General features: G+C 40.7%; 1 protein-coding gene and 1 non-coding gene across 2 annotated transcripts; both read left to right on the top strand.

The window, feature by feature from the left end:
• Positions 1–22,631, top strand: spag17 (sperm associated antigen 17). The gene is made up of 51 exons (XM_062444477.1): positions 1–102; positions 671–811; positions 1,067–1,126; positions 1,321–1,455; positions 1,788–1,950; positions 2,171–2,383; positions 2,476–2,657; positions 2,809–2,949; positions 3,237–3,312; positions 3,422–3,540; positions 3,897–4,097; positions 5,610–5,714; positions 5,878–6,028; positions 6,175–6,387; positions 6,557–6,594; positions 6,710–6,826; positions 7,149–7,303; positions 7,436–7,545; positions 7,736–7,806; positions 7,959–8,222; positions 8,458–8,572; positions 8,884–9,021; positions 9,167–9,277; positions 9,389–9,516; positions 9,640–9,748; positions 10,115–10,278; positions 10,414–10,528; positions 10,663–10,814; positions 11,026–11,170; positions 11,336–11,575; positions 11,627–11,817; positions 12,012–12,197; positions 12,772–12,911; positions 13,140–13,270; positions 13,431–13,564; positions 13,668–13,856; positions 14,078–14,191; positions 14,305–14,356; positions 14,539–14,629; positions 14,726–14,776; positions 14,979–15,072; positions 15,326–15,437; positions 15,647–15,686; positions 15,971–16,035; positions 16,437–16,573; positions 16,976–17,154; positions 17,372–17,432; positions 20,904–21,051; positions 21,462–21,623; positions 22,037–22,104; positions 22,212–22,631. Exons 1-51 carry the CDS (start codon positions 1–3, stop codon positions 22,629–22,631), a joined length of 6,939 nt encoding a protein of 2,312 aa, XP_062300461.1.
• On the top strand, positions 4,213–4,283 carry trnag-gcc (transfer RNA glycine (anticodon GCC)). The gene has a single exon. It is a non-coding gene; the product is annotated as a tRNA-Gly (tRNA).
• Positions 22,632–22,654: the final 23 nt, after the last annotated feature.

Raw genomic sequence — 22,654 nt, forward strand, 5'->3', positions numbered from 1 at the left:
ATGCCACCCAAGGCAGCTAACAAGGGTTCAGCCAAAAAGCCCAACACAGCGGTTGCCAACAAGAACTGGGAGACTGGTCTCATCAAGGAGCAGTTTGAAGAGGTTTGTTGGCCACCTTAGTTGTTGTTTTTATTGAATTATAGGTTCAAAACGTTTCTCATTTTATTACTGAACTGGTGTTTTAACTTGTTACATGTCACACTCTACTGAGGCAACTTTTACCTGGTAAATTAGGTACAACTTTCGGTAAAACGGGATTCAAAATATAATCTCAATTCAGTAGTAGGGCACACTTATTGCAAAATTCACTGCTAAACAAATTCCTCTGACTGTCACTATCATTCATCAGTCACTTCTGTTAGAAAGTCATATTTGAACTTTATTGTGAACATTAAAAGGTTAGTGTGTGGGGTTTAGTGGCATCTAGCGGTGAAGTTTCAGACTGCAACCAACTACCCCACCTGGGTGATACTCCTCCCCTTTTGCATTTGGTTTTCTTACATCATCATCTGAAGCACAGCGCACCTGAAGCGTTTGTATAACACCTGTCTAGTATCTGTAATGGACATTTGTGTGGGAGAAACGTGATGTGAAATCAGACAGTGCAACTTGTAGCTGTTGACTTGGATGCGTGTGTATAATTGTATTGTATCCCAATGCTCTTTTCCAGGAATCATGGCATGCCTGTGTGTGTTTGGTAGCTGGGATGAGTCCAGAGGACGAGGAGCTGATCCGGGCTCTGGCCCTGGCAGTACAGCAGCCACAACGCAAACTGTTCACCTCGGTGACCTGGGACACCACCCTGACGATGGTATTTTTAGTTTTGGTCTAAGTTATTTTATTAATAATGCCTCCTATATTACCATTATGCTAGTCCACATTTGTTTGGATCAGTGCTGTATTTAAACTGCTATAAATGAAAATAACCGAAAACTGATATAGTTTAACTCTGTAACCTCTGTCTACTGTATTTTACACCAGCTTATCTTCTTAATGAGGTAGCATATACTCAAATTAGTATAAAAATAATGTTGTCAAATGAAAACTGTCTCTTTACTCATTACAGATCCATGAACTGGGGAATCCTAAAACTAAAAAACCTGACGATGTTCCTGTGTACTATGAGGTAAGAATGACGTGTTTTGGAGGAGCACATTGATTCAGACAGAATTAATATTTTGAGTATGTTGTGTGTTTTAGTGTGCCAGTGTCTTTTGGTTGTTTAACAGTGTGTTGTGTGTGTTTTGGTACTTAATTCATTGCTTGCATGTGTGTGTGTGTGTGGGCTGGCTTTGCTCTTGTGCTTGTGTGTGTATGCAGGTTACAGAGCCTGCAAAGGTGCTGCTGGATGCAGGAGAGGAGATTCCCTGTGATCTGATGGCAAAAATACTGAAGTTCCAGTTGCTACAGATTAAAGACAATGATCAGCAGAGGAGAGAAGCGGAGCAAGTGAGTGTTTCTTCGTTTATGTGATTCTACATTAATGATTCTCTTATAAGTTAGTAATAATGTGGAACTAGAGTGGATTTGCCCTCAAGTTTCAGCTGCAACTTTGTTAGAATCATTGCGATTTTTGCATTAAAGGAGTGATGAACTGATAAAATACAAACTATGATGTGATGACCTTATGGGATATTAATGCTCATTTTTCTGCAGTTTCATTTCATACATTTTTTAAAATATGTTTTTAGGCAGGAAAAAAGAGCAGAGTAAAACATTATTAGCTGTAGGCCTGAGACAGTTTAGAAACTGTTTGGTGGTGTCATTTTTGTCTATTTCTGTTTAAGGCTGAAGAGGTAAATGCAAAGGCTCCTCCTGTCTCTGCCAGCAAGGACAAAGGAGGTGCCAAGGGCTCTGACAAGAAGGGAAAGAATCCTCCCTCACCTGTGGGACCTCCCAAGAAGACTAAGCTCAAACGCAGGGATGATGTTGATCCACCTCAGTTTATAGGTAAACCAGCTGTAGCTGATGGAGCTTAAAAAGCTACGCTGTTTTTTTTTTCACCTCAGTTTAGCTTGACTGCATCTCTTTTATATGTAATAACATTTGGTAATGAGTAAGTGTATATGTGTAGAGAAATTGTAGTGGTTATGTATTTTATGTACAAGAGATAGAAGTTTGAGAAACAATAATGGATTAATTTGTGTGTTTTGTGTGTGTGTGGGCAAAGATGATGAGCCAGATGATGGTCCTCAACACTACATCCTGTTGCTGGGCTTCTACAAGCCCCACCTGATCGGGGCGCTTGATGCATTGGGTGTTCATGTATCCAACGTCATCAAGTTGAATTCAGAGCATTCACAAACATCTGAGGGGCAGCAGGAACAACAAACCTCTGAGGGCAACGAGAAGAGTCAGCCAACCTCTCCAGATTTGGATGCAGGTGAAGGGCCTTCAGTATTTGCTGAATCTCGTTTTTTATTCAATAAGAACAGATTTTATAATTTATATGACTTTTTATGTGTGTGCCATAAGCAGAGGTTCATGATGGTGAAGAGCTACCTGCACAGGCCAAGAAGCTGGATCTGTTCTGGTCAGATCTGAGACTAGTTTTGGACCGCGGGCCGCCAGACACAAAGCTCCATGATTTGGCTCAGCTCAGCTACACTGTCCCAGATATCTTACCTCCCTTCACCACGCAGGACCCTGAGGCTGTGGTGAGTTGGGCTGACAGATATGTTTTGACTTGTTTTGTACAGAATATTGCAGATTATCAACTTTTCTGCTGTTTGTACATTTAGTCTTAACTTTAACCATTCCATCCATTATAATTATTTGTATATGTTTATTGGTGTACTGTGTTTCCAGCTTGAGTTGGGAAGCGGAATCTTTGATGGTGTGGCCAGTCTTATCTATGACTGTCTGGACTGGCGCAGGCAGCATCAGCACTACCTAGACAACATGAGACTCATCACTGTACCCATTGTTGTTGATCCGCAGCCTGCAGAGGTACACATACACACATGCATGCAACTCCACAGATTCAAACTATTCACACTGAGCATGTACATTGTTATTAAAATATGAGTTACTGAAATACAGTTACTCTATAAACCATTGCTGTTGCTATTAAGCCATGTGTATTTTTATTTTCATATAGCATGAAATATTATGAGATATTCGCTGACACTAAGGAGCAACTTTCCCAGTTGAAGGTAATTGACTGGGTGTGTAATTCCAGTGTTTTAAACCTTATCCACTGACTGTTATGTGTTTTTGTGTGTTTCTTGTGCCAGGTTGTACCGACCCCTCCCCCCATGACTCCACGTTCCAAGAAAAAGTCGATGCGGGATGAGAGCCTATCAGACAAAGGTAAAAACTTTCTCTTTAACAGTGCTTCCTTTTGTGTTTAAATAAACAAAAATCTAACTGGAATGACAACATAGTCTTCTTTTTTTATTTGTTTGTACGTTGTTGACAGAGACAGCGCAGCCTCCTCTCTCTACAGATGTGGACATGCGTTACTATAGCAACCTTCTGGACCTGGTTCCCCCTGAAGTCTGCTCGGTGCCCCTTATCTTGCATTGTATCCTGGAGCAGGTCTGTGTGTGTGGGTCTGTTTGTGTGTATTGTGAGTCTCTGTGTGTAGTTTTTTTATTTCATTACCTATGTGTGAGGTCAGCACTTTGTGGTCAGCGGATTAATGATTTTGTGAGTGGTATAAAGACTGTCTAAATATATTTATTGTGAGGCACAATAGTGAGATTTTATGTGATGTTAGTAAGATGTTAGGAAATTACTTTCTGTCATGTGTTAATTTCAAAGAATGGGATAGATAATTCATCTCTGCTGCTGCACACTTGTGCATTAGGCTGATAAGATGGGTGAATTTTAACTTAAAACTATACAAAGTGTAGCCTTACTTATCATGCATACCTGTGCATTTGTGTGTGTAGGTGGTGGTTTCTGCTGAGCAGCCTGTCTCCATTGCGACCCATGTGGCTGAGGAGCCAGCGCCTCACAGTGGTCCCTGGTTAGACCATCAGCTGGTTAGCTACATGCTGCAAAGCTTCCTGCCTCTGGTACACACAGAAGAGGAGAGGAGCCGCCTGTTAAACAGCTTGTTGACTACAGTGCAGAATCAAAGTGACAAGGAGGTATAACAGTCATACACCAAAACATTCTGGCATGTGCTACATATATAATGGAAGACACAGTTACATTTTCAGTGTCCTTAGAAAAATGTCTGCAGCCATGAGTCCCCCACCTGCAGCATTGGTGGTTCAGTGGTAGAATTCTCGCCTGCCACGCGGGAGGCCCGGGTTCGATTCCCGGCCAATGCAGCACATTCTTTTGAGCAGGAGGGTCTGTAGCACTCAGAGAAGAAATGAATGGTTTCCATTTCAGTGGGCAGGGGCAGTCCCAAAGCCCAGGACAGCCAATCACAATCAGTGTCACGTTGCGAGCGTTGTCACTGCAGCACACATAAAGTAGGGTGGGCTGAGATGTGACGTAGGTGGGGGAGGCTGAAATACTTGCTTCCTTGAGCAGAGGGAAAGAGTGTGAGAGCTAATGCGGTCTCCTCTTTCATTAACTCTTTTTAAAATTTGTATTTCTAAGGACATTTTAAGTGTTACTAAACATTTTGCATTGAATTATGTACGTATATGTACATAATACTGTATGTATGACATATAGCAAACTTAAACTTGTATTTTCTGTATTAACTCTGACCTCAGTCATCATACAATACCAGGAATGTTTTACACCATAAGGGGCATGGACATGATCTTTTAACATGAGATCTGTATTTTAGTGATTAAGTTCCCTTTAAGAAAACATTAAGAGCCCCTTTTTATGCTTTTTGCATTTTGAACTGTCTACTGAAAAAAGTCCACAAATCACTGCTATAATCATATGTATCACAAGAAGAAAGCTCAGATGTACATACATACACAGAAATTGTAAATATATTGAAATCCTTTTTTCCCCCATCTTGCTTTGAACTCTTATTGTGAAGAGAAATCTGATATTTTTGTGTACAACCACAATAACTACAAATATTGTAAAATAGTAGTGGGGCCACAAATACATCCAAACAAGGCCAGTAGATGGTGCTATAATCACAGTAGACAGCAGCTTATATGCACATACACAGCACAGAAAGTATGTACTTTATAGTACATAAAACTGCTACAAAATGAAGTTATACATTGCACTTTTAGCATTTGTGTGATAAATAATGAAAGAATCTGATAAACAAACAAACAGTTTATCGGGAACATTGGTTCCTGGTGGATGTGAATGTGATTTCCTTACATTTTGCTTTCTTTTCTGATCATCCTTAGAAATTTCCTACAATTATTTACTGGATTATTTACTGGAAAAAATCAACTTTTACTGCTTTGAAACTATCTGACTCTTCTAAAGTCAACTGATGTTGCGTGCGTGTGTGTGTGTGTGTGTGTGTGTGTGTGTGTGTGTGTGTGTGTTTGTGTGTGTGTGTGTGTGTGTGTGTGTATTTGTGTGTGTGTGAGAGAGAGAGATAGGGAGTTCTGCACTTTTTATTGAAATTATAAAGGTTGCACAATTAAGTCCAGACATTTCCAACACTCTGACACATTATTTAATTACTTATGTCTGAATTTCTCTTTTGTCTTCTGTGTTAGAGGCTTGTTGAGAAGTTTGGAGCAGAGGAGCCTCAGAGGAGGCCTGAGAACCCTCTAGTTATCAGACATCATGATGGAAGGGCACTGCGTTTAAGGGATGTAAGTGTAAGTATTTGTCATTTTGGTTCAAAAACATTAATGAGCCAAAGGTATAGACTGTTAATGTAATATCAACTGTACACTGTTCCTATTTTTATCTTTTGGCCATAAATGTGTTTGTATGTGTCTAGTGAGTGTTTGTAAGAGTACGTGCATCTCTCCGTCTTAGGCGGTTCTGGGTTTTGATCCAGCAGAGGTGGAGATGTCCATGATGAAGCTGTCTCCAGTGTGGGAGCTGATCCACTCTGCAGCTCAGCAGAGGGACAGCAACTCCTGCTGGTTGGCAATCAAACAGCAACTGCAACACTACTGTGCAGACGGTGAGAGTTACATGTCAGGGCCAACCACTTCAGCTCAGTATACTTGCATCTTTTTTTGTATTGTTTTACTGTATTGATGCAAAAAGTGAATTACTTGGTGTAAGATGCTGGCCAGTCTTACATTTTAATGTAATGATGTCATGTAGATGTTGTGCCATGGCCGGAGGTGGAGCGTTTGTTTCATCAGAGTGTGTTTGAGAGTATGCCTCTCACCAGTCCGGATCAGCACGGTATACTACAGAATGCTGCCAGACCACTGGGAGTACTGGAACCAACACAAGAACAGACACCCACAATAAACCCCTGGGACAACCCACTGATGTATGCTAAACAGCAGCTTCATAACCTACGTACAAAAGGTCTGCTATCCTTTGTTGGTCAATTCAGGCACTGTGACACTATAACATTGTAACATTGGCTTCTAGATGTCTTAAATGTGTATTTCAGACTACAGTTGAAATAAAGGGTTTTTTATTTACATGAGAAACAGCATTTTGTAATAACCATGATTCATTTTTTCAATTATAGGTCCCACATTTCTAACTGAAGACTCTACTAACACACAGGTATTGTTTATATATGTGTATTGCTGTCATACCTTCATTTTCTATGTTATATTAATAGAATAATGAGAATTTGTTTTGGTTTTCCTCCCAATAATGTTTTATTGTTTTCTACTAGCAGATCAGTGGGAGAGTATTTGTTGAGCTGGACTTATCTGACATTCAAAGTTGTAGGCTGAGATCTCTGTTCGACTGGCACTATGCTGAACACCATGATGCTGCCATCTTCCCACAGGTGACCTATCTTGTCTCATCTTGTCTCATCTTTTCTTTCTTTTTTTTGGTTTGACCATTAGGTGGTACTACTTGTTTATTATGTTAATTGTGTTAAAACATATCTAATGTATGCTAAATCACCCCCCAGAGCTATCAGATTAGACATTCCACAGATACTTCAAATTAAATGAAAAGTTTTCTTTGCTGGTAGGATTTTACTATTAAATGTAAAGTGAGTGTGGCAGTTGAGTGCAAGACTCATTTACAGGACTGAAACCTGTCAAACAGATTTCACCTTTTACAGTTTAACACAGAAAAAAACGTGTTTTCGTTATGTGTAGGTACTCCAGTTAGCCTCAGAAGAATATCGCTGTCTGGACACCTTCAGGGGAAGCCATAACAACACCATATACATCTTCTGTCACAATCCAATGGGTCCTCATCACCAGTGCAAGGAGCCCTGGGAAGCAGCCCTTCACACTGATGTCAAGTTCAGGTCAGAGAGCAAGTTCAGGTTCAGTTTTCAGGTGTTTTTTTTTTTTTTTTTTACCAATCAGTAGCTCACATAACCTCACTGATAATATAGTGCACTACATAGGCTTTAAAGCTCCATGATATGTTTTGATAGGAAGTACCTGGAGCATGTCGCAGACACTATTTCAGATTGGACAAGACAGGAAGAGACAGAGAGAGAAGCAATGCAGCTCAGAAGTCTCAGTCCTGCTGATTCTCCAAAAGGTACTATAGCTTGTCAGCATAAGGCTCTGGTGTTGAGACTGTACTGACCACCATACTGTTAGATCTTCTTACTCTTTTCTTGTCTGTTTCCTGCCTCACTAGACTGTTTCCTAGTCAAATTTCCCCTCTGGGGATCAAATGAGTCTAATCTAATCTTACAAATAAAATGTTTGTTTTGTTTCTGGACTAGATGAAAAGGCTACTGATTCTGCAACAGATGAGAATACTCTGGAGCCTGTCATCAGAAAAGACTCCCTTAAAGTCAGTACTAATCAACACCAATCATTTTCTCTAGATTACTTATTATCTGCTAAAAAAACAGAAGAATGCCTCTTCCAAAGTCTCCATGGCATGACTTTGTAGTCCCTCGCACTTTGACTGCAGTGTGTATTACTGTGTGCATGAGGTTACAGGCGTGGAAGCTGGAGCAGGAGCAGCTGAAGGAGGAAGAGATGGCTAAGAAGTCTAAGAAAGACAATACACCAAAAGGCAAGCAGCAGAAAGAGGATGTTAAGTCGACGGATGCCAAGAAAAGCCAGAAGACTGTGGCAAGTGGCAAAAAGAGTAGAGCAGAGACGGCAGTCAGCTCAGCCAAGACTCCCACAGAGTCAATTACTACTGCAGCGCCCCCTGTGGAGGACAACAAAGAATTGCATCAGACAGAGGTACCCTTTAATGTGAGGGCACACAGACAAAATCATTAATTAACTGGGTATGTTTGCATTAGAAAAGAGAGAAATTAAGAGCAGATTGTAGATAGTAAAGTTCTGTCTGCCATGTTTTTGATATCACCATTGCAGATCGTTACTACATCAATCAAAAGTAATACATCATTGTGTATGTATGGTTGTGTGTGTGTGTGTGTGTGTGTGTGTGTGTGTGTGTGTGTGTGTGTGTGTGTGTGATTTGTAGGGTTTCACAGGCTACATTATGGATGGCAGATTGATCCATGTGTCAGGTCATCTCCAGTACCTTTTCCCCTCAGATGGAGGACAAATCACTGTGGAGAACATCAGCTTTGTTGAAGGTGAAGTTGTAAAAAATGCTCAAAATTTGCATATTTTTAAAACACAAAGAAAATGCCTTTGTCCAAACAAAAAAAGCAGTTTCTGATTTTGAAAACATCATGATATGAGATCACTAGAGAAAACTACGGTACATTTTGTCTCTCCATGTTTGTATAAAAAAAGCTTTTTCTGTAGTGTAGAAGCATAACATTATTTTCTGTGCTATGAATTATGAAAAACAAAGTTAAACCCAGCTGTTCTTTACTGACAGCTATTGGGAGTAGCAGGCACTGATGGTTTTCTACATTTTTTTTTACCATTTTTCCTCTAGGTTCCAGTCTGATGAAAGTGGCTGTGAAGAAGGATGGGCATCATTTCTACACACACATCAATCAAGTTGTTACTGATGGGGCGAAAACTCCCCCTAAGCCTCAAGACATAAACAATGACAAAAAAGAAGATTTTAAAGGTAAAGATGCTGATACTTTAGAGACATTAGTGCACTGAGTCCAGAGACATGACTACAAGTGGCTGTCTGTTATTTTAGATATATTAGTAGATGATAATGAAGAACAAACCACCATAATCTGTGTGTCTGTCTGTGTCCATTCCAGTGACTGAGCCTGTGGAGATTAAAATAGTGAAGCAGGGTTCCCTCTCTGCAGTGCTGGATAATGGAATCCATCTCTCATACAGTTTTTACGGATCCACAGGAGAATGCACAGGTGTCACACTGTTCCAAAGATTCCTATTATTTATTTTGTAGTATAAAAGTTTGAATTTTCTTTATATCATGGGTAGTGTTAACGGTGTGTTTCGGTTTGGGGATGTTTTAGAGAGTTCCCAGGACACTGAAACAAGGGCTCAAGAGATCTTCACCCAAGGCTCTATGGGAAGAGACCTGGATTTATCTCCTTCCAAGACACACACCCCAACCAGCCAGATCAGACCTCCAGAGTTCCAGGTTTCACATACTGTTAAACCACATTATGAAATACTATAAACATCTTGGACCTGTAGGTTTGCTTATTCGACTCATCATGAAGTTGATGTTATACTTTATGTGCTTGTTTGTTATTGTTTGTAGTCTAAGGTGTGTGAAGGCCAGCCAGAATTGCCGTCAAGTCCATTCAACAGTCTCAACCTGTCTGTCCCTAATGGTCTACTGCTACAATTTCTGCGAGAGGATACACAAGGTGAGTGATGCTCTTTCCAAGGAGTGTATACCATAACAGTCAAAAGTTTGGACACATTTTCTCATTAAAGTGAATGGGAAAGTCCAAACTTATGACTGGTGCTGTATGTACTGTACATACTCATCCCCAGAAGCGTAGTCTTACAAAACTGCTATGAAGTGAGAATAAAAATCAACTGAAGGAGCTCCAGTCCAGTACAACAGAGTACTACTACTACTACTCCTCATAAACTGTCGTGGACACTCATCTGTTGTCATTTGGTTTGATGTCTACAAATTAGTCTAGCTGCACTGTCTCTATACATACAGTATATTTAATCTGAGATATTCATTACATAATATGTGTGTGTGTGTGTGTTGTGTCTAGGAATGTCCTCAGAGGAGCAGGGTGTGTTAGTGCGACAGAGCTTTCCTCTTCATGGTCGGGGAGAGGTAGGGCAGCTTCAGGACCCTTCTATCTCCAAAGAACTGTCACGCACTGTCACCAGCCAGGGAGCCGTGATACGATACATGAGAGACGGCTCCACTGAGGTAAACATACCGTTTATAGATATTCATATATAAAGGACTAGTTGGGAATTTCTGTGCTAAATTGGTGACTAACTCTGATCACACTAAATATACCCACAGGCCACAGATCATTAGCTGCATGTGTGTGTACTACAGGTACTATTTGCAGACAGCTCTGTCAGTTTCAGCCAGGATTCTGGTCCAGTGTGGGTGCCTGACTCTGAGGTCAAGGAGGAAAACACTGCTAAAGAAACTGAGGACAACACGAAAGGTTAATCTGCAACACAATATTTCATTCAATGTCTAATGATATTTATTTGGCCCCTTGTGAGGAAGATAATTAAGTGTATTTTGCAGTGATGCAACGTCATGCTGGCTTTGTATGTTTTGGATGTGTCTGTACAGAGCAGAGCACAGAGGAGACTGATACTCAGAGAGGGTGTTGGTTAACTACGATTCCTTCTGGGGCTCGAATCTGCACTGTTGGGACCACACACAAACACATACCGACCACCTCTCTCCTCGCCTTTAAGGCTACAGACCCCATCACCCATGAGGTAAGAGTGCTTCTGGTACTACACAGGTTGCCAGGCATTTCTACCATTGTGTCGTTTTATTTTCAAAGAATCACTATTAATTTTACAACGATATTTCAACAACTCTACATGAGTTTTTCCTTGTTTCGTTTCAAATTTTTGATATTTCACTCAAAATGTCCTTATGGGTTTTTTTTTAATTGCAGAGAGTAACCCTGTGTTGTTGTGTCAGGTGATGCTGAGCCGGGAGGATCTGGTGGTTTCTGTCCAGAACCCAGATGGATCTCTAAGTGTCGAACATGCGGACGGAACCAGGATCACCAGGGTCTACCAAGACAGACCACCAAACACACCGCCACACATACTGCTGCACACAGGTAACACTTGGCTCACATTCACACACAGCAACCAGCCAATCACACCTGCACCCAGAAACTGCAGCACACACGTACACATGTATCAATCAGATTAGCATGCACTGATCTTTTAAATCAAATGCAATGTTTATCTGACCTTAGTCCCTGTGTATGTCACCTTTCCAGGGCAGCAGCCTGAGAGCAGGACCCTTAAATCAACTTCTGAATGTGCATGTGGCTGCACAGAGTGTGTGTGCATCACACGCTGTGCGGAGAGCATTAATGAGAACACGCATATTCAGGGTACTTGTGGCGATGGGGAAGAGATTAACAGGAACGGTGCAGGGAGCATATGTGACAAGGAGGGTGTGGGACATGTTTGCACAGAGCTGAGTGAGTGTGAGAATATGTGCAATGAAAGGGAGAGTGCTGAGAATTGTGTGTATAAGAATGAGCCGGAGAGTGTGTTTGCCGAAGAGACTATGACTGAGAATGGTAAGAGAAGTGCATATGAGAGTGACAAGGGAAGTGTGTCAACCAAAGAGCGGGTGGTTTTGGTGGAGAAGGAGGGCTACGCCACCGTGGTGATGTACCCAGAGCGACACACTGCTCACGTCTTCTTGGCAGATGGAACTGTCATCACTGGGAATAACAATGGAGCCTATCAGGTGGGTGGTTTATGAAAAATATGACATCTATGTTTAAAGCTACTACTGTATGTGTCACCCTTAATTATACCAATAGTGACTTTAAAATGTGTATGTTTGTCCTATGAGTTCTGCCACAGATGAATAGCTAAATACACAATCACATATTTGTCTTTTTACTGACATGTTTGTTTGTGTTTGTACATGTGTCCAAGGTGTTCCCATCCAATTTGGGGCTACTGCAGATCCACAGTGATGGCAAGTGTGTGTACTCATCCGACTCCCTTATAACCCCCAGCCCAAAGGGTGACACCTCCACTAACCAACCAGGAAGTTACACCATGAGCCACACTGACAAGGTGGCCTGTGACATTACAGACCCTGATGGGAACCACTTCCAGGTCAGTTACCAGTATTATAAGAGGAAGGCTCAGTGTCGTCACACACGTGTTTGAAAGTGGCTTGCACAGGAAGACAGAGAGAATCTACAGTCCCTCATACTCGTCTTTGTTTCTGTGCTGGGAAGTATGACAAATTTCAAATATATGTAAATCCATTGTGAGTCTTACTACAAGCTCCAGTCATTTCAGCATTTTAAACTGCAGAGCCTCCTCCCTCTCCTTGTGCTTCGCTGCCTCTATAATAATGACCGTTCCTCTTATTAAACCCTGGTCAGTTACAAGGTTAAAGTCTTATCAGCTTGAGTTTCTATTTTAAGGGCACAGGGGGAAGTGTTGTGACAGTTTTGCAGATGTGAAAAGAAAACCATCACTGCTGAGAAAAAACACTGGTGCTAAATATATCACATGAGTAACAAAAACAATCTTATCTGCCTCAGTCGATTCATTCTCAGATCTCTGTGTGTGTGTGTGTGTGTGTGTGTGTGTGTGTGCGTGTGTGCGTGTGTGCGTGTGTTACCTGTGTGTGTGTGTGTGTGTGTGTGCGCGTGTGTGTGTGTGTGTGTGTGTGTTGCAGGTGTTGGAAGATGGGCAGATATCAGTGCTGAACTTCAGCCCGGCTCCAAGCACACTGAAACATCATGAGGAGGAGCCAGAGGAGGAGGAAGACAGAGAAATGGCCAGGCTTCATGAAAAACACAGAGAACATAGTCCCAGGTAAGCCTCCATACATAAGTACATACATAGACCACGAGAATGGCTTTTTTGAGAGTATTTGGTCATCAATATTTAACTGTTTTTGCTATTATTTGACACTGGAAAACAGGAAACCCACAACCGACTGTCAAATAGCCAATAGTTCAAACTTCTCTTAAACAGGAACATGATGTTGCTTTTGTAGATGGCAACATTACAGAAACTTTGAAAAAACATATTGCATTCCAGGCTGTTCCTTGTGCATGAAGATGGGTCAGGCACAGAACTACTGAGCTCTCAAACTGTAGAAGAGCTGCTCTACCAGGCGTACTCAGAGCCCACCATAGCACTGCTGAAGGAGCCACTGCCAGACACAGAAGGTGGACTGATCAGTATCTTTTCAATTACATTGAAATCTACAATTTTTTTTGAAGTCGATTAACTGAGGGTTGACACTTTTCTTATTTTTCTTATAAAAAGAGCAATAGAAAAAACTATCTCAGTCTCCAGAAAATAATGTGATTATTGTGATTCTTCCAGATGAGTTTGGCATTACCATCATAAAGCCTAGCTACCAGAGTGTGTGGTCTAGGTGGTTGCTAGGGAAACAGAACCCAGACATCACCCCTCCCAACCTTAGAAACCGCAGCTGGCACGACTTCCCCAGAGAAGAGGTATAGGTACACATAAACACGCAGTACATGTACACAGAGGCAAACAACACATCAACAGCCAAACACTGACTTTATCCCTCCTCTGTGCCTCTCTCTATTCCAGAAGAAGACTCTTGGTCCTCTGTTTGGTACTGAAATAGGACAAGGTCTGACTCTGAGAGAGAGGTCCGATGGTTCTGCAGCACAACGTCAACCTGTCAGGAGCTGCCCTAAGGTCCTGAAGCTGAGGGAACTGTACCAGTACCGACCCTTTACCACTCCACTCAAACATACTGTAGACACTCGGCTGAAGGTAAAACAGCAATGTCTGTGATTTCTACTCAGTCAGTTTGATTGTATTGTTCTATTATCAGGAAATTTATCTCAAAAATGGTTAGAACATTAAAATGACACAAAAGATAACAAATACTGGACTCTTAAAAATGACCCTTGTTTTTTTCTGTAAATTATAATTTTTGATTTTTTTTTTTTTGCTTAATTCTGACACATGTTGAAATGTGACTTTGGCTGTAGGAATACATTGAGTGTTTAATGGAGAGGGAGCAGATATCAGAAGAGGTGATGGTTAAAGACCCTCGCACTGTGGAGGAGTGTGTCCATGCCAGTGATCTGCTCAATCTGGTCCTGGTCAGCACACACAGCACACTCAATATTAAACATATAGTGTAATAAGAATATTTACACTTGGCCACAACTATGTCAAACAATAATAATAAAATAATGAACTATGTATTTTATAGTCTTTTGCAGAGGAGGAGGGTGTAGGTCACACTTTTGACAAGAGGAGTTCAGGTGGGTGACTGCTTCTTACAACATGTAGGTTTCACTTGAACATCTCCCTAGTTTTACATGTTCACAACTCAAATAAAATAGAATAGAGTGGTAAATGTGGGTTAGCTTTTGTCTAATGTTAAGAGGTCAGAACACTTTGGGGAATGTACACTTCATTTAATTTCCTCTGCGTGTATTCACAGTGGACATAGCCAGTCTGTACAGTCAAGGAGTTGGAGCCACAGTTGAGAAGTCTGATGTTTCGGAGGACACAGCTACAGCAGCTAGTTACAGGTTGGAAAGATGACATCTATTTAATATATTTAACTACTTAAAATACTTTTTTTAATAGTTTGGATTTTATTTCTTAAACACTACTTTTCAATCTAGTTTTGCTCATGAAAAGGAGTCAAAATGGAATGAAAGACTCACACAATACAGGTAAAAACATTTTTTTGCCACACATTTTATTCTGTGTTGTATCTACAACAACTGTTGCATTGCTACTGAAAGAAGGGCGCATGTTAGATAAAAGGAGAAAGTAGGAAATTATAAGTACTGCTGCATTGGAAATAATGAATTGAATTTGCACTTGTAGCTATCATTTCATCTGTAATGTACTCTGTGTGCGAATTTACTTCAGACATGAGATATGTGAGGAGAAGGCTTGTAGAGTGGCCCTAAGGAAGAAGATTGTTGTTCCATATTTCCACCCAGAAAATATTCCATTATACCAGGTAATGTATGTAGTCACTTAAATGTACTATATATAATAATATTTCACATTTAAACACATTTGAAATAAAACATTTGATAGCTAGTAAATAATGATTAAGTTACATAGTGGGCTATACTGTTTAACAAGTGGTTGTGAGTGTTGTGTGTCACTGTTTTAGTCCTGGTGTTATTATTGAGCAATCTGTAGCTAACATAGATCTTAACACAAAATGTATACCAAGAGCCACAGCACTGTTGCTTTTTCCTCCCCAGAACCTCCTTCAGCACCAAACACCAGACATGAAGAGATTGTCCATGCATCTCCCTCCAATCCGCAAGACAGACAATACTGATATTTTCCTGAAAGATGCCCCACAAGAAAACAGTAAATTATTATACTGTTAGTGTTTTACTGCAAGCTGTTGACATGAAACTTGCCAGGGCCCATTTGGTAACCTGTTTGCAGAAACTGAGGCTGAATTAAACTTAATTTAAAGCTAAACACAAAAATCGATTTTATAGCAATTATATAAGTGCATAAAAAAATTCAATAACATTCATACTGTATTACGTGTCCATTCTGTTTGTCTGCAGCCCCACGACCCTTGAACCCAACACCCTCTCAATCAGCAAGGTAATTTATGAAGAGGATGTTATAGACTGCTCAATATCTGTTTATAGTATTATGTAGTGTGAATTAATTTAAATGTGTTGTGCACTGTCTACATGAAATCTAACAAAAGTGCTTTTAAATCAAATTTGAAGTAAATGATTTAAAATAAGTTCATCTTACGTTAGTTGAGGTGAATTATAAAACATCTAAATCTGTTGACCTCTTTTCATAAATTGCTAAAATATGTAAAATATGTTGACATTTGCCGTGTGATATTGCTTGATTTAATGGTGTTTTGCTCTCAGTCATGCAGGAAGAAGTGACAAGATGCCTAAAAAGAGACCCACCAACCCCACGCCTCAGACTGCCGGTTCGTTCCTCGACTCTCTGTTTATTTATAATGAAACGAATACCCCAATGAGTGACCTCACCAATAATGGATCAAATGTTGGTGCAGGGGCCAAATTAACCTAAAGAACCTTTTTCTGATTGCTGGGAAGCTCAGAGCTGCGACAGTATAATCAATCAGGAACCACACTGAATATTGCAGGGACATTTTGAGTCTGAATTCTATTTAAAGCATTATCAGGCAAGAAAGCACACTATACCCGTCCCATTTCTTGAATCAATGATACAAATACATAAAGCACTGGATAAACCTGCTTCTTTGTCCCATTTGAGGGTGTTGGTGATGACACTCAAAAAGATATGCATCACATTTCCCAAATTTTTGCAGGCTTGGTGATGTCTTTGTATGTGTGTCCATGCCAGGTGACAGCAGTTGGAAGGGCTCAACTGGGCAATGTAAGGCAGTCCAGTTAGATGTTACTGGAAAGCCCAGGAGGACTAAAGTCAGATTGCCATCCTCTATCCTCAGTTCTAAACCTCGCAGTGTACCAAATCAACAGGTATCCAAACATATACATGTGCATTTATATAAGAATATAAGTCTATAATACATCACTGTATGAAAAAACAATCCCATCGATCAAGTATGATAAATTACTTATTACCCTTAAAGCCATCCTGAAATGTTTATGTTTTGTATCCTCGAGTTTTCATAGATTAAATTTGTTCTATGAATAGTAAAAAAAGAACCTAAAGCAATCTATCATCTACAGGTGATGATCAGTGAAGTGACCCATTTTGCACAGGATAAACTGTAATCATAGCATTATGGAAAAAATGTGGCCCTAAAATACCACATGCACACTTGCCTAAGTCTCTCTATCTCTCTCTCAAAGACAGTGCTCATGTTGTTGTCTCGCTTTTTCACATTCACACACATCACTCTGAATCCTTTATTTCAGTTCCTGTCAGTGGAAGAGCCAGTGAGGAGGAAGTGTCGAACAATTTCTCTGACGGATCCAAACGTCATAATTAGGGGTTTCCAGCTCCTCCCATCCAGAGTTGACTTTGGGACACTGCTGGAGGGCACCTCGTCTGCCATTACTGTAGTGATGAAGAATGTGGGTGTTGACACATGCAGGTAAAATATCATGTAATGGATAAATGGAGGGGTGGATGATGTCAGATATAATAAAAGGAATTATCAGTTGCAGCCTTACAGCTGTTTTCAAATGTCCTTTAGTATGTCAGAAAGAAGCGGTGAAGCGGTGCAGGCAATTTGTGGGTCACCTTCAGGTCCAAAGGGAAAACCTTGACCTGTAACTATTTGTGGTTTATTTTGATCTGTCTCGTTGCAGGTTCCATGTGAAACAGCCATCTCCTGCTACAGGCCTCCGGGTCATCTACAATCCTGGACCTGTAAGTGTCCATCTGTATTTTTAGTGTGTGTAAAAGTCTTGTATTATTTTATGATTACATGTTTAAAATCATATTAGAATTAGGGTTTAGAATAGTAGTGTGAGTCTGTGAGCTAAATGAACTGCTCACATTGCGAGAAGGACAACCTGGGTAAATATCCTTACTTTGACCATCGTCGACCATCCAATTGAGGTCTCTTCACAAAGAACGTGACATCAGCAATCACAAACTAAGCTTCAATCCACTGAGCTTCTCATCATGGATCTTCTCCAGCGATTAGCCCGTCTAGAACACTCGGGCTGTCAGTCCCCATTTGTCTCAGCAGTCACACCACTACGGGGTGGCACTAGCCCTACTCCCAGTTGGTCGTCCTGGACAATGGTGGTGAGAGGCAGGAGGAAGCTTTCTCTCTATAATCCCAATGGAGAAATTAACTCTCTTGAACCCTTTAATCACTTTGCTCCTCTAACTGAGGTCACCCACAACCTATCTTCCTAATGTTCTCACACAAGCCAAACAAATTACAGCATCATCCAAAAGGTGCCACTTGCCTAGCATTTCGAGCTCCCAGGCTATTTCTTCGATTGGCAAACAGCCCCAATTATCAGCCTCAGTATCAGCCTCAGTATCTGTGTGTATTAGTCCCAGAGATAACTCCATCCATGCACCCGGTAATGCTGCTAGTATAGTCAATATCTCCTTTTCCACACCGCTGCACGTTGATTGCTAATCACTAGCTCGCCATTTTTTGAGCCTCCATCAGTGGTGGCTAAATTTCTGTACAAATACACAACTATAGGTTGGGGTTTTATCAGGCATTTCGACTCTTTTTGGACTTTTTTTCTACACGGTTACCAAATTGACCCATATATGTAACACCTCCCTTACTGTAGCTGACTTTATTTTTCACCACTAATGTTGATGAAATCAGACAAACAGTATCCTCCACCCGGTCAACTCCCACCGAGGATGTGGCGATAACATCCAAACAGTTTTTGAGATAATCTCCCTTGAAACATTTTCTAGACTGGTATTTTCCTCAAAGCCCACAACTCGTTTACCTGGTCCTATTCCTCCCAAGTAAAGGACCATTTCCCAATTCTCAGCCCACTAGTACTTCAGATAATAAACGGCTCACTTACTAGTGGAATTATGCCTGCATCTTTTAAAAAAGGTGTTTATCAGGCTACTCATAAAGAAGCCTAACCTGGACCCTGATTGATCAGCAACGACAGACCAATCACAAACCTGCAATTCTTTTCAACGCTCCCTGAAAAACCAATGCCTCAGCAACTCATAGATCACCTCTCATTCAATAATCTGTATGAACCTCATCAATCTGGCTTCAGGAAATTCCACAGCACAGAAACTGCTCTGACAAAAGTGGTAAATGATTTACTATTTGCTTCAGACTCTGGCTCAGTTTCAATATTGGCGCTCCTAGACCTCAGTGCAGTATTCAACACAGTTGATCACCACATTCTTTACAGCACCTGAAAGTTATATTGGTCTCACTGGCTGTAATGGTTTAGATCATATTTATCTGCCAGATTTCACTTTTAGTCCCTTTACACCTTGCGTAAAAATGTGTCTTGTAGCAAGAGCTAGATATGATTGAATCTGATTGCATTCATACATTGTATTAATGTCCGCATTGAGATCTGATCACTCTGTCCAGCTCAAACAACAGAACATCCTCTTCTTGTTTGCACGTGTCCCAAACCAAAAACCAAAAAGATGGTAGCCCTCTGCAAAGATGTGCTATTTCATAGACTTTTGCTTGCTTTTCAAAGTAGGGGAATAAAGCTGTTAGTTTGTCTTGTCTTGACTTCATTCAAAAGGGTCTTGAATATCCGTTGCTTTTTTGCTAGTAGCTTAGCTCACTAACTGGCTAATGGCTGCTACCTAACTTATTTGCAACAGCACAATCACGTATTTCTGCCCACATAGTTGTTGTATGTGGATTGACAACGCTGTTACTTTTACACTTGGATCTGTGCTCGGTCTTATTCTTTTCTCAATTTACATGTTGCTCCTTGGTATATTAATAAATTACTACAAAGTAGGTTCCTATTTCTATCCAGGTGATACTCAGATTTACATCTCCATTAAACCTAATGCCTGTCATCAGCTGGCAAAAATACTTATTAGAAATCCAACAATGGATGTGTAACGTCCACCTTTTAATCTCTGAGAAGACTGAAATGCTAGTTGTTGATTCAAAACTGAGCATAGCTGGTTACAGATTTTCACAAAGCCCTATAAATCTCTGTGTCCCACTTGACCCTAATCTCTGTTTTATGATTTATAATATAAAGACAGCATGTTTCCACGTAGAAAATATAGTCAAAATGAATCCTATTTTTTCTATGGCTGAAGGCTGAAACACTTATTCACTTATTCATTCTCCTTTAGGCTTAACTGTTGTAATAAACTTTTCTCTGGCCTTACTCAAATCAACTAATAGCAATTTACACCTTGTACAAAATACTGCTGCAAGGATATTACCAAGACTAGAAACATTTTTCATTTTAACTGTTATTTGTTCATTACATTGGCCACTTGTACATGTTAGATCTGACTTCAAGATTCTACTTATAACTTGTAAAGTATTACATGGTCTTGCACCATCCTACTTATCACCTCTAGTCCCCATCATAAACCTGCAAGGACTATTCCAAAAATAAATAAAACATTAGAAAGGCAGTAAGGCCTTCTTTTACCAAGCCCCTCTTTCAAATCTTCCTGTGGCTTACTCAGTTGAGTCATTTAAAAGTAAACTCAAAATACATCTTTTTACACCAGCTTTCAACCTCACGTACCCTGTCATAAGTACTAAAACTATGGCTTTTCCGTCTATGTGCACATGGTTACATATATGTACTTTATGTTACATATTTTTCTATATGTGTTTTTATTTGTATCCAGGTATGAATGTTCAGGAGTCTTATGTACATATTGTGTATTGTTCTTTTTGTATTTTTCTTTTTACTTCTGAGGTAGGCATTTTGATTTAATTTGAATATGTCAAATATTCTGTTTATAATGCTTTTTATGTAGTCGAACTCACATTTATACATTTTTATATATTTTGCTAATGTTGCTCATCACTGTTTTATTGTATACCAACCCTGTGAGGCATACTTTGTGATATATAGCTATATTAAATAAGACTTGACTTGAATTAGCTTTTATTCCAAGTTCACAAGAATTGAATTTATGTTTAGTATAACTGACACCCTTGTTGCATGTTTTTGACATTAAACAGGAGTCAGGCATTTTTATCATCAGTGGAATAGTTGCAGTTCAATTTCTTAAATTACTTCAAATACATAAGTATATTTTCTGTGTGTGTGTGTGTGTGTGTGTGTGTGTGTGTGTGTGTGTGTGTGTGTGTGTGTGTGTGTGTGTGTGTGTGTGTGTGTGTGTGTGTGTGTGTGTGTGTGTGTGTGTGTGTGTGTGCCTGTCTAGGTGGCAGCAGGTTTGCAGGTTGAACTGCAGGTTCAGCTGTTCGCCATGTGTGCAGTCCAAGCAGGAGAGGTTGATCCAAAGAAGAATATCTCCCAGGATATCATCATCCACACAGAGACAGACATCCTCTATCTGCCTGTCACTGCTAATATCCTTTAAACACCTCAAAAAAGGTTTTACTGTCAAAAAATGTTTAGCTTTTTTGCCTTCTTCTTTTTGCAAGTGTTCTTTATTATCAGTTTCTAGGACATGAATGAAATCAGCTAGCATTTAGCCTGCTTGCATTGTGCCTAGATTTTGCTGTGAAAATACTATATGAAATCAAATTTCAGCACACCTTTATGTCTGGCTCATTTCCCAGCCTTGTACAACACTGACCCATGGGTAAAGATCCAGACTGGCTTGGTGACAGAATAGAGGGAAGAAATTAATTCAAGCAACCTTACTGTTGTTGTGTTTGGAAGAGAAGAAATTCCCATGTATTCAACATACCTCATTGGCTCAGCCATGTCTGTACAGAGAAAACATACAGTGATATGTGTCCTTAAATCATTTCACCCATCCTCCCTGAAAGGTTGTATGACATTTGGCTAGAGGACCCCAGCAGTACACACAAGAAAAGCTCCAAGGTCCTTAAACTGTCTTCCAGCCCCCCAGCTGGACAGAGAGTCGTATACCAAAGACCCAATACCCTCCTGACTGATCCTGCAGCAAACACAGGTTGATATATTGCATCAGAAAATGAACTGAAATGTCCTTTCTTTGAATTTAGAGACAACATCACTGAACCAGTTTATGTTTGTTAATTACAGGACATCTTAAACACACCACTAGTTTGTGAGTCAGACTTCACATCCTTCTCCTCCTACTTGCCTCTTTTACAACATTAAAATGAAATGAAATGAAAATTCTGATGAGTTTTTGTATTTTACTGTTTCAAATAAAATCTTTATTAGCACAAGTGGATTTTAAGCTTTTACGTTTTTTTAAGCGTTTACATTTTTTGGTGAGTGTGTCTCTGTCTTGATTAATACCAGTTGTGCCCTTTTAATGTGGCAGCAGTCAGGTGCGTGCCTCTACATGTGAGTGCGTTTGCGTTTGTAGGAGGGTCTCGCGCTTGTGCGTGTGCTCAGGTGAATTAGAGGGGGTGGTGATGTTCCTATATGACGTCAATGGAGACCCAATGCAAGGTGCAGCCTTGGCAAAATAAAGCAGAATTGTCACTCGCGGTCATTTTTATATTTTTATGCCTCGTATTTATCGCCCACGCGCCTCACTCCTCACGAGCGTCTTCCTTCATTTGTGCAGCTGCAGTTGGTTGGCTCACGAGCGCTAGGTCAGTCACGCGCGCGCACACATGCACGCAGGGACGACACGCTCAGCTTCAGCATCACACGAGAGGCAGCAGCACCGAAAACGGTTTGGCAGGTGAGAGCGACAGGCTTTTGCTTCGGATGCTTAGTCACATTTAGCTTTGAACGGAGAAACGAAGGATGGAGCGGGTGGAGTGGAAACACTGAGCGGGTCAGCGGGGAGAAGAGACCGAAACGAGGTAAGGGGGGGGTACCGCCAAATCCGGAGCAGATGATGCTTATTTGCCGCAGGCCCCGCCATCGTGAAATTGGATACCGACTTGCGGCGGATGGGGTGACCGAGCTCGCTGCTCCACCGGGGAGGTCCCTGCCTTCGGACGTTACCGGGGTGGGAGCTGCCTGTGCCCGGCTCTAAGGAAGGGAAGGAGTGGCAAGAGG

Source organism: Scomber scombrus, chromosome 23, assembly GCF_963691925.1.
Source record: "Scomber scombrus chromosome 23, fScoSco1.1, whole genome shotgun sequence".
Taxonomy (NCBI): Eukaryota; Metazoa; Chordata; class Actinopteri; order Scombriformes; family Scombridae; genus Scomber; species Scomber scombrus.